Raw genomic sequence first — 12,441 nt, 5'->3', positions numbered from 1 at the left:
AATATCGTTTTAATGGTAAGGAAATCTACTCAGATTTCATTCTAATACACGTTCGTAGGGGATACCATAAGTCAGTATTTCTGTCCATAATGAACCGTTGTCATCAAGAGATTTATAAAAGCATCCCATTTGTTAACTTTGAGTCGAGAAATCAATAAGATAATAAATAAGGAATTAAGCATTCTGCCTCTGAAATAGCCTCTATTTTCATTTCAGAAGAATTTTTTTTTTCTTTTTTTTTCTATGACTTCAACCCAAAGATTCTTTTGTGTTAATAATTTTATAGGTGTTTAATAAATAGTCCTTATTAATTTTTATAACTATCCGAACAAGATGCATAAAGTTATCCTTTCTAATGCAATATTTATGTAAAGGATACATCTAGAAATTTCGCAGTTGTTACACACTGTGCTTTACCTAGAAATTCTTTAAAAAATTTTAATAACGCATGCAAGAATTCTTATAAATGTACTTTCCAGGAGTTTTCATTCTAGAAATTTTCTATTTTCAGCTCATCTTCCCCATCTTCTGAGAATCAATTTCAATGACTCCTTAGGGAATGTTCTGCTTCATCTGGGTGCCATGATTTCAGATTATAAGTTAATTAAATTGCTTCTAGAAAAAGGAGCAGACATAACCAGCACTAGTCTTGACAGACAAACAGCATTGCACTTTGCTTGCGAGCAAAAATCTTTGGGTAATTTAAAAAATATTTTCAATTCGTTTACTTTTTTTAAATTTTACATAGTGAAATAACTTGTGGGTTAGATGTGTAGATGTGCAATTAACACTAGAACCGTGGCAGTTTCGGTATACCGAAAACCGCGGAATGTATCAAATTGACCCAAATTAATGTGTTATGCCCGTGTTGTTATGCTAAAAGTACTCTGTAATTATTTGGCAATGACATTTATTCATTTTTTAACATTAAATTCTTATAATAAGTGATAAAAATAATAAGGTATTGCAATACGGAATATTGTGTACAATTAGATATACAGACAACTTTCATAGAAATATTTAGTTTCTTACCAGTCAAGATTTCCTACACAGTTCATACATATTTAGGGCAACTTCTTTTTATATATTTTGTAAACTTTCCACATATCGGTATTTTACAGTCAGAAAAAGTATCTACAGTTTTGTTTCTACACTTGAAAGCTTGGCAATGAACCCTTTTTCGCATCTGCGCAGATTCTTCAGTAGTATCCGCTTTGTCTGTGTATCTGACTTGTACTTTCTTTTGTGAACATACGCACTACGCAAATCTTCAACGAGTTGTTGAAGATATTCTCTCCTCGATCCAGTAACTTCTTTGTATAAAATAATTTGTATAAGTTTTTATCCAGTAACTTCTTTTTATAAAATCCATGAATAAATACCTGCAAGATAAAAAATATAGTGGAATACATGAACTGGCCACCTCCTTGATCCTGCCTTCATCGAATGTTTCCGAGCCATTTGGTCGGCAGTATCGACACCAAATTTTGTTGAGTTATAAAATGATATTGTTTCTAGAAGCTTTTTCGAGTGATTAATGTCGATATCAACTGCAGGATGAAGGGAGTTCAATAATAAGACATTTTTGCTGATTTTTCCCTGATAAACAGTCAACGTTATATCATCATGCTCCAGTAACAATAACGGCATCTTTACTATTTTAAAAATTCAGGTATTTCTTTTCGATTTCGTTTCATCGTTCCAGTTAAACTAGTGTTTTTCGCATTTAGGACAGATTTAGTGTAGTGAAAAAATTATCTGTAGTGATATTTCTTCCTTTATTTACGAAAGTTTCTAACAAACGCAGGACGACGTATTAGGAGAGAGATAGGTTTTCAAGACGTTCCTCATCTTTACCCAAATATGGAAAACCATTGAGCACGTATTTACTATCAACATCAGCGGCAAGCCAGAACTTGATACCAAATTTATCTGGTTTACTTGTCATATATTGCGTGAAACGACATCTGACTTTAGACGGAAACAGCTGTTCGTAAATAGTTATGCATGGTCCTGGTTTATAGCAAGTTATCGAATTTTCAATAAATTTCTGCCAAACTTCAGAAATGAAACAGAATTTATCTGTTTGAAGATCATGTAGTTTTTTTTTTTTTTTTTTTTTTTTTTTTGTGGAATCACAGAAATTTTATAAATTAATTGAATCTATCTCTCGCCATAGTGTCGCGGGAAAAAAATGGACCCCAGACCACAGACTATCAAGCTCGAGATTATTTGCACCGTATATACCTTAAGTATACAAAATTGATATAAAAACATCTAGTTCGTCTAAAGTTGTTGACCATTCATTTTTTCCCAGTTGCCGGTGAGCTTCTTCCTCTATACAATTGTTGATATGACAAAGCATAGGCTCATCTATAAGTAGCCTCCATGAACTAATGAACTAATTGCATAGCCATATTTCGCTTTGCATAACTGGTTGGGTCAATCTTTTCTTTGAAAACATTATGTTCAGCAATTCTTCCATGCATACAACTTCCAGAGATGATTCATTCCCAACACGTTCCATCATCTGTAACAAAAGTTTGAGAGTTCATTTCATCTGGATCTGAATCTGATAATGTTTTACATTTATTTACACATTTCGTTTTCTTCCCAGAAGTGGTTCATCCGGAGGCACATATTCATCATCGCTGAAAATAATTTCATCATTATCGTTTTCGGCTTCATTTTCCGATAATTGTCGCATATATTCGAGGGCCTCACTAACTGTTAATTTACGCATATTTCTTCCAGCCATTTTCACCTAAGATCGATTTTATCTCAGCGTGTAAACAGGGTGGTAAAAATCGAACAGACTGGTACACTCAAACTATCTCCAAGGCAATGCGAACAACCAGTTGTGCAGTCATAAAGAACCAGATGTGCCCGTTAGACTACCGCATTAGCTATGGTAGTATTGCACAACATTTCATTCAATAGGCCAAAACAAAAATCATCGGAGAGAAAACATTCCTTGAATACCCTAACCAGAGGCATTTTCCCCATACGGAATGATAACGGGACTGGAGGAGGGGGGTCTGCAACACTTGCAAATTTAGTACTTGTGATTATAATGGGGTCAAATCGCCATTCCGCTATTTTAGGTATAAGTATTAAAAAAATAATAAGAATTTAACTTATCATATTTTCACAGATTATTATTGGTATAAAAATAGGAAAAGTCAAGAAATATTTTTCAATTCCGTTAGTAACTTTTTGAGAAAATCGAAAACAAAATTGCTTTGGGGTCAAAATGACCCCACCCGCGGTTCTAGTGTAAATGTACATAATATTTTATTTAATGCTTAGTAAATGAACTGTTAATGAAATTTGTGAACTGTTACTCTCTTAATTTTATACTCACATCAATAGGAAATAGCAGTTTAAATATTATTGAAATTTCTCATATAGTGTATTTAATAATCATATTTCCTTCAGAAAATAAAAAACTCTCAAATCACAGAATAAAACAAATTATGACAAGGATCGCGGAAGGATTGGCTTATTTATTTTTTTATTGGCGATTTTAGGTATAAGTATTAAAAAAATAATAAGAATTTAACTTATCATATTTTCACAGATTATTATTGGTATATAAATAGGAAAAGTCAAGAAATATTTTTCAATTCCGTTAGTAACTTTTTGAGAAAATCGAAAACAAAATTGCTTTGGGGTCAAAATGACCCCACCCGCGGTTCTAGTGTAAATGTACATAATATTTTATTTAATGCTTAGTAAATGAACTGTTAATGAAATTTGTGAACTGTTACTCTCTTAATTTTATACTCACATCAATAGGAAATAGCAGTTTAAATATTATTGAAATTTCTCATATAGTGTATTTAATAATCATATTTCCTTCAGAAAATAAAAAACTCTCAAATCACAGAATAAAACAAATTATGACAAGGATCGCGGAAGGATTGGCTTATTTATCTTCATGTCCGAGAATTTATTCATTCATTTCAAAGGTCTTCTAGGCTGGCTGCCCTATCGTTTTTATTTCCTTCTACGAAGTAAAAAGGAAGTATTGTAATCGTGAAAGGTTTCAGGCAGCATATTTCAAAGAAAATATTCATTTTGGCCGATATCGAATGCAATTTAACGATGTTTTGCATAACATCTGTACGTAAGGACAGAATAAAAGACTCTTTACCCCCCCCCAAAAAAATTATAAAACTTATTTAAAATGAATTCTGAAGAGAATTTTTCGTGGCGTCTGTGCGTACATACGTATCTCGCATAACTCAAAAACGAGTAGCCTCAGAGCGTTGAAATTTTGTATATAGGACTACTATAACATGTAGTTGTGCACCTCCCTTTTTGGTTGCAATCGACCTCACACACACACACAAATATATATGCACCCACTCTGATGTTCGGCTCAGTTAACTCAGTCTTTTTGTTATTATATGTTGGTGTGCATTTTTAGCTTTAAAAATGATTGAATTATGTTGTTCTTATCTCCCAGTTAAGGTTTTTTATGCCTTTAGTAAATCTAAATGCAATATTTGTAGAGTTATAAGCAATTTAAAAGTTTTTTAATTGCGGTCAAGCCTAACTATTTTTGCCATGGCGGCCATGCTTGTTTAACTTGGCAGAATAACGGATTTGTTGCCAATCTAGAGAAAGTAAGCTTCGCAACAACAAAGATAACGCCTTCTTTTCTTATTGCGATATAAATCACGCTTAATCCATTCTGGAATTGATTCGAGGAAATAAGTGTTTAAGATTTACTTCGTAATTTTTAATATAGATATTTTGAGTTTTTATGTATTTTTGCCTTGTCGGGATGTGAGAACTGAATTAACTGAATGAAAAATACTGAATCGTCTGTAATTTTTTTCTTTTTTGTTTTGTTTGCTTAATTTCTTTTATACATCGTTGATTTATTGTAGTATTTGAATAGAGCATGTTGCAACGATTAGATAATTCTTCAAATGACATAAATTTTGTGCAATCTGAGTTATAATATGAACGAAATATAACGCTGTTAAGTGTACCTAGCGACAGAGTGTCGCTAACCTAGCGCCAGAGTGTCGCTATGGTAAACAAATATAGTGAATTTTAAAGAGCGCATTTATTCTACTGCGGTTTATGCGCTATCAACGAAGTAGATTTAATTCAATCCAACACGTTTAAACGAAATGCAAGAAAAAATGCGTATAATTTAATATTCCGTGCAAGGAAATCATGTGGTGTACACATCAGATTTCTTACTTTCCAAAAAATGCATTATTAATTATGTTATAGACTAGAAAATTCATAAGCATTCATTTATTATTGTAACATGCTTTTCGTCATAAATGTTATTTTTATTCTTCTCAGTTAGTGTTTCCTTCAGTTTCGCATTATCAAAGTTGTGTTGCACACAAATGGTACGCAAATTATTTGCTTCTAAAACTGTATGCACTCAAGATGCACTTTTAAATTTTAAAATTTGTATATATCAGAAATCAAATGTACAAAATCACTTGAAATGTAAAAATAAATAAATATAAATAAAATAAAAAATTTAAACTAACAAATCACTTATAGATTGTGCGTGCTATACATAGAATATAAAAATGATTGATTTAAAAATAAGGAAAAGATGAGCATATAAAAATTACATTTGCACATCTACCTAAATGCTGTTTTGGTTAAAAAATATGACATTCCTTAAATTAAAAAAATTTCTTACCTGATAACATAAAAAGTTCGTCACATTCGTCTTCCGATATATATTCAGGCACATCATTGAATTCTGTTTCATCTTCACCATCACTGTTAATCTATATCATAAATAAATAATCATCTATGTTTCGCCTGGATTGTTAGATATACTACATTTTTTAAATGACATTTGAATTATATCGGGTTTAATTTCCTTCCACGCTTTTATTATCGAACCATTAGACTGTTTCTAGACTGGCATGACACATTTGTTCAATGTTCACTTCAAATTCACGACTTCAACTGACTACAGAAAGATATAACCTTTAAAAGCTAATTGCGCACATTCATTCGGGACGGAAGAGCATTATTACCTCAAATTACGTCTTCCTTTTCTCGAAACACTAGAATAACATTCTCTTGCGTACCTTCATTCAATACAAGACACTCTCTCTGCAGAATTATTTATCCCTTAGGCATTTCTCAAACACACACATATTTTCCCCCTTATCTTTTTGTCAATTTAGTATACCATTGTTCGAAAGCTTCGGAAAAATCTTCGAATGAATGACTCCTGAAGATAAGTGCATCTCACATGTATCTTTCAGAATTCCTCATAAAGAAAAAGATGCGATTTATATGGCGAATATACTTAAAAACTAAAACGTGCAGCATAAAATTAAAGGAGGGCATTATACAACAGTACGCGTTTTTAGTATAGAGAGTACTACAGTGCAACAGTGCAATGCAAAAATATTCCATACTGCTTTGCACAGAAATATGTGCCAACCAAGTATTGGTATTTCCAAAAAAATATCTCTACATCATTTCGTTCTTTTTCTTTCTTTCTTTTTTTTTTTTTTTTTTTTTTTTTTTTTTTTTACCTTCTTCCGTTGCCTCTTGGCTAATAAAAAAGGCAGATAAAAGAGCATTCTGTTGAGCCGGTAAAACTTTGTGGTAAGCTGAAAAAAATCCATGACACAAAATAACGAAAACAAGCAAACCGAATGCGTGAAATCAACTGAGCAGGAAAACAGCGCGCTTAGACTCCGTCTCGCAGGTGTGAACGGAAATCCCATATTTTATGACCTTATAACTATGCCTCTATGCCCTTTATGCCGCCGTCTGAACGCAGCCTAATGCGCTGGAATATTCGGTATATTTGTGGCATAATTAAAAACAAATATTTAATGATTTAGAATATCATAAAGCTATTAAATAAAGTAAAAATAAAAACTCTATGTCGAAAATATCTGTTCCACCTGAGCATTGAATTGTATCCGGTTACGGGTTCGGATCGAAAACCAAAATAAGCAATACCAGCCAGAAATCGAAAAAAAAAAAAAAAACTATATTGAGTAACAAACGCATATATAAATTTGATATTTCAATGAAATGCATATAAAAATTCTTTTCATTATAAAAATTGTAAAATATGTCAAAACACAATACATTGTTAACAAAATAAATATTATGTTAAGCTGTATTTTTCTGAAACTTCTACCTTCTGACTCACCATCTATGAATACGAGATTTTTTCCTTTTGGTTCCCAAAATATAAAACGAATTTTTTAAAGAATCACCTTCTTCACCGGTCAACAGAGTATAATATAAATCCTCGTAATCCTTCCTCTTTTATATCCCTCCCCACAGCCATTAGTTTTTAACGCCTAAATGAAATCAAAATCTATTCGACAATTCTCAAATGACCTTCCTAATGGATTAATTCATATGTCCAGGAAAACGTAAATATCGAAAATCTTGGAAATAGACGGTTTACATCAAGGTTTTAGCATATGTTAAACATTTATTTATTATTTAAAACATTATAATAAGTAGCTTCTGTTTAAACATATAAGAAACATTTTCTGTTTCAGTTCCTCCAAATGAGAATTTTAAGTGCACAAACTGCTCAGATAATATTTTAGAATTTCTGAGCAAAAAATATATTGCTGCATAAAAGGGCTTCTGATTTAAGTTTCTGTTTAATATTCATAATCATTCTCTTGTTTTCCACTTCGTAGAATGCAGAAATTATTTTATTTTTTAAATGTATTTATTTATTCTTCAGAAATTGTGAAGCTGTTGACTGAAAAAGCACCGGCATATATTCTTGAGCATGTTAATTGTTATACAGCCACTCCTTTGGATATGGCTTGTGGATATAGCTGTTCGGAAGTTGTCCAGTACCTCTTGTCCCAAGCTACTGTATGCAGTTATGTGCGTCATTTTCGAGTGTCCCAAAATTATGAACCACCGGGTCCACTTTTGCATGCTGTCTGCAATAACCCAGCATATGCAATACCTATTGTATCTCTACTTTTAGACGCCGGTGTAAACGTAAGTAACGAAAGGAAATCTATTTTTTTTAAATATATTTAGTGTTAATTTTTAAATATTACATATCTTTTCATAGACATCAATATTCAATTAAAATTTAGCTTTGGATAGATATATTTAATGACAATAAAAGCAAATGTATTCCATTGTTTTAGTTATGAATTTAAAATATTTTTCCAAATAAATTCATTATGAAAATCCTCTTATTTGCATTTCACAAATTCATAGATTTCTACTTTTTGAAGAGATTTTACAGGCTAACAAACCAGTCTCAAGAGTTAAATATAAGACTGTTTATAAAGTCATAATTTAATGAAGATTAATTAAAACATTATTATTTTAATGAATGCGTATGAGGCTTGTCTTCTATAAGTTCTGACTAAACATTCTACAAGGCAAAGAATACGCAGGAAAAAACTGTATCATCATGGCAACTCTGAATATATTTCATTATTACTCTAAGATTTTGTTAAATTTTAGGATAGTATTGGCGTTGAGTTCCTAACGGAAATCTTCCTAAATTACAATTGGATTAATCCATTTTAGACAGAAGAATGCTTTGGCTAATCTCAGGAAATGAATTATTTATCTTGACATACATTTCAAAAGTGTTTTTAAATTATGCAGTTTTATTTTAAAACATTTAATTTAAGTGTTAGTGTAGTTAAATCTTTATAACTTTGATTGTTTTTACTTTTTATTAAAAAACTATGCTATAAAATTAAACAAAAATCAGTAAATTTGGATGGCGGTTTTTTGACATTCGGCAATAATCAATTTATTTCATTATAAGCTAAAACTTTTTGACATAATAACAAAATAATTTAATTACAGAACTTTCAAATAAAAATCTATTTCATAAATAAAAAGGTTTGGCATTATTTATTTAATACTAAACGCAAAGTGATATATAATGTTGATATAACTTCTTACATGGGAACTGAAATAATACAGCTTCTGAGAGATGCAACGTTTGTTGAAATTTCTGTTTTTCGGATTTTTTCAAGAACTAATTAATAATACTCAAAATTAAGACAAACTCGGATTTCTGCAGAAATAAATATTTTTTAAAAAAATATTTTGAAAATTTCAAGATGTCCAATTTAAGATCTGTACATGTATTAAACATTTGTCAACAATGTACCCTTAATACCTACTAGCAATGAATGCAACTGTAATGAACGATGATGAAATTAATTTAATGAAATCCATATGTTAGGTAAATCTAATTTTGGAACTAATGTAATTTCACAACTAAAGTTAAGTATGGCGGAAGGGCATCTTGGAACGTAACCATGTCGACAATTTCGAAGAAATCTTCTAAATAAAATATTAACTAATTAAATAAATAAAATATTAACTAATTACATCATATGATCATCATTATAAGGCACGCCAAAAGCAGTTTTGTGCGCAAATTTTGTATGCTGCATTCTCGGAGACTTTAATTTTTCATCACCGAAACTGCATATGTAGCTTGAACGCAGGTATTTAATAACTATGTAGGATTCCTCACTGTGTAATCTAAGTTATAGGTAAAGTGAAGAATTTTAAGAACTAGTAAGCGAATAATCGCTTGAGTTTGTGAGACAGTGAATAACTTGAAAATGGTTAAAAGACTCTTTATTATTTAAATAAGATTTAACAGAACTCCGTCTCGGACTTCAACTTAAGAGACTAAGAATTAAACTAAACTAATCTTAACTAAAGAGATATAGCTGAAGCTATCAAAATTCTAATAGAAATGGCCCCTTAACGCTAATTGACTTCGAAACTATCAAGGGCCTAAAGTAGGGCCGAGAGTAATAATAGCTTACGAGAGAGTAGTGCGGCGGGCGCGTGCAGACAGAATATCTGGTATCTCTCTCACTAAGACATTAGAACTTCGCGGTTAAATACCGCTCTTCCTCATTAGCATTCAAATGTGATTCTAAAACTACGTTTTGGCCGGAAGTGGAAATTTGAAATTAAGAAGCAATAGGAAAGGAAGTTTAACTCAAAATTTAACTGTTAATAAAATTAACATAATCCTTACAGCTATCCTAAAGAGAATTTATTTCTTTTTTGTTTTGTTTTGTTTATCATTAAAACTGCTGTCTTGTCTCTCCCAAGCAAAATTTATAGTTAATAAACAAATTTAAAATTTGAAATAATAAAATTATTAGCAATATTGTGAAATCACAAAACACAAAAGAAACTGAGAAAGTCATGCGAATTTTCTACATAATGAATTATGGAAACACAGCGCAAATAAACACATACTGATTCACACATTAGTCACTCTCTTAAAGTAGGGAGAGAACTGGAGAAAATTGTATTTCTCTTCTAAATTAATATATATGCTATTAAGAATTTGATGAAATTTTGAAAGCTTAAATTTTTGTTAACAAGAGAAAAGCAAATAAAACTGAAAAGAGAAGAAATGTAAAAGAAAATCTGAAAGGATTAAAGATTTTAACGTCGTACCAGAGTACTTGATTTAAGGTAATTTATGCTCCCGCTATGCATCGCAGATTATTAATATTGATTGGATTTAACTCTTGCTAACACATTTTTGTTTGTCTTTTCTGCTTTATTATTACGTTTCGCTTTTTTAGCTCATGCGATACATAAAATTCAACGAAAATACAAAATATATAGTAAACACAATATGTTTGGAATTTTCGAGTGTTACGTATTACCATACATATTTTATATTCGCTATATTCTTACTTTTCCGTCATTTTTTATTTATAGAGGTTCATGTGCATAATATGAGTACAAAAATGTTCCTTGAGTATTTTATTGAACAGTTGGGATTTACGGTACATTTTCTTTCTACTGAATTTCTACAGTTTTAAAATTTATATGAAGATACGTTTTGCAAATTCATGTCTCATTAATTGTTTGGGATCGATTATGTAACCATTCTTATTGAAATATTTTAAATTATGCGAAATTTTAATACCGGCTTTCTTCCGCAGATTGTTCATGCCGACATGTATCGGAGTACAGCTCTGAGTACTGCTATAGTAAGGTTTAGATGGGATGCAGTGAAATTTGTTCCAATATCTGAAAATCACTCACGTCAAGATTTGTGTATGTTTTTGATAGACCGTGGATGCAATGTAAATGCTGTTGATCGCTGGGGTCATCCTGCTTTATATTTTGCAATTGAGATTGAACATGAAATTTTAGTTCGGAAACTTCTTTTTTCTGGAAGTGATGTCGACATTTGTGACAAGTTTCGGCATACGCTATTATACTATGCATGCAAAACTAAAAGCAAGAAAATTGTTGATTTACTCATCAATTTTGGTGGGAATTTACGACCACACGAATTTAGGTGCAGAAAATTTAGCCTGTTCAGTTATGTTATTTGGAAATCGAAGTATTGTTCTTCCTTAGAAGACCTGTTTTATATCACAATTAGAAAAAACGTTAGAAATTTGGAAAAAGATGCCACTCATCTCGAATTGCCTCTATTGCTTTTAAAACGTCTGCAACTTAAAGACTGATGGAAATATGTAATATGTTTTATTGGAATATACCGAAAAGTGAGATTTAAATAGTTGGACTTCTTACGTTAAGTCTAATTATATATAAATTACTGATTAACTTTTATTAAAAAGAAAAAAATCATAATTGTCCATTGTCTTTTTCTTCCATTAGTATCGTCTACGTTCTGTCCTGTTTTATTATTAAATGATCCTGCCAAAAATAAAATTTTATTTTAAATTAATTTATTTTCCTAGAATTTTTTTAGATGAACTCCAACAGTAAAAGTGTAATCGTTTTTACAGAACGCTTTAACAGATCCTTCATCTAAAAGGTATTTTTCACCTCCTTTCCGTATACCTTCATGGTATTGTGGAGACATTAGGTATTTTTTGTAAGCTGGAAAAATGAAAAATGAGCAACGCTTTCGAACCACGGACCTGTGGAATATGCACCCATTATGCAGACCACTACATCACGAAGGCACGCTAAGAAGGCGGTAGAAATACCTTATACTATAATTGGATGCATGTGTGACTCGCATTCAAGAGGTTCAGGATTTGCAAGGGCATTACTCATTTTTCACGTCTCCTGCTTCAACAAAAACCACAATGACATGTCTTTTAGAGAGACAGCCGTACTAAGTTTTCCGCTTTTTAGTGAAGAAATCATCAGCTACAATTAAGATTCGATTAAAAATTCCATTTTCTTGCTTTAACATATGCATCACTAAATGTGACTAAAATTTGGACACACGCACAGACGTTTCATTCTTTATATTCACATCATGGAGTGCATAAAATTAATTATTTAACAAAATATTTATTTTCAACATAGATATCTGTTGACAACGCAGGCATTTTCAAATCCGTTCACCACCTATCGACCATTTTTGGAAGGTTTAAGAATACTTTTGCATACATTATAAACATATATTGCAAACACGAAGAAGAAAAATTCAAGGAGAAA

General features: G+C 31.2%; 1 protein-coding gene across 1 annotated transcript; it reads left to right on the top strand.

The window, feature by feature from the left end:
• Positions 1-517: 517 nt before the first annotated feature.
• LOC146998269 (uncharacterized) lies at positions 518-11,608 on the top strand. The gene is made up of 3 exons (XM_085812392.1): positions 518-697; positions 7,727-7,995; positions 10,959-11,608. Exons 1-3 carry the CDS (start codon positions 583-585, stop codon positions 11,490-11,492), a joined length of 918 nt encoding a protein of 305 aa, XP_085668518.1. The 5' UTR covers positions 518-582; the 3' UTR covers positions 11,493-11,608.
• Positions 11,609-12,441: the final 833 nt, after the last annotated feature.

Source organism: Stegodyphus dumicola, chromosome 3, assembly GCF_044657685.1.
Source record: "Stegodyphus dumicola isolate Sdum_Otavi_A_Nest chromosome 3, ASM4465768v1".
Taxonomy (NCBI): domain Eukaryota; kingdom Metazoa; phylum Arthropoda; class Arachnida; order Araneae; family Eresidae; genus Stegodyphus; species Stegodyphus dumicola.
This window is presented reverse-complemented; position numbering and strand designations above follow the sequence as displayed.

Coding starts and splice junctions, on each gene's coding strand:
- LOC146998269 (XM_085812392.1), top strand. CDS start 583: ATGATTTCAGATTATAAGTTAATTAAATTGCTTCTAGAAAAAGGAGCA. Junction 698..7,726: donor TTGCGAGCAAAAATCTTTGG/GTAATTTAAAAA, acceptor TTTATTCTTCAG/AAATTGTGAAGCTGTTGACT. Junction 7,996..10,958: donor TTTTAGACGCCGGTGTAAAC/GTAAGTAACGAA, acceptor TTTCTTCCGCAG/ATTGTTCATGCCGACATGTA.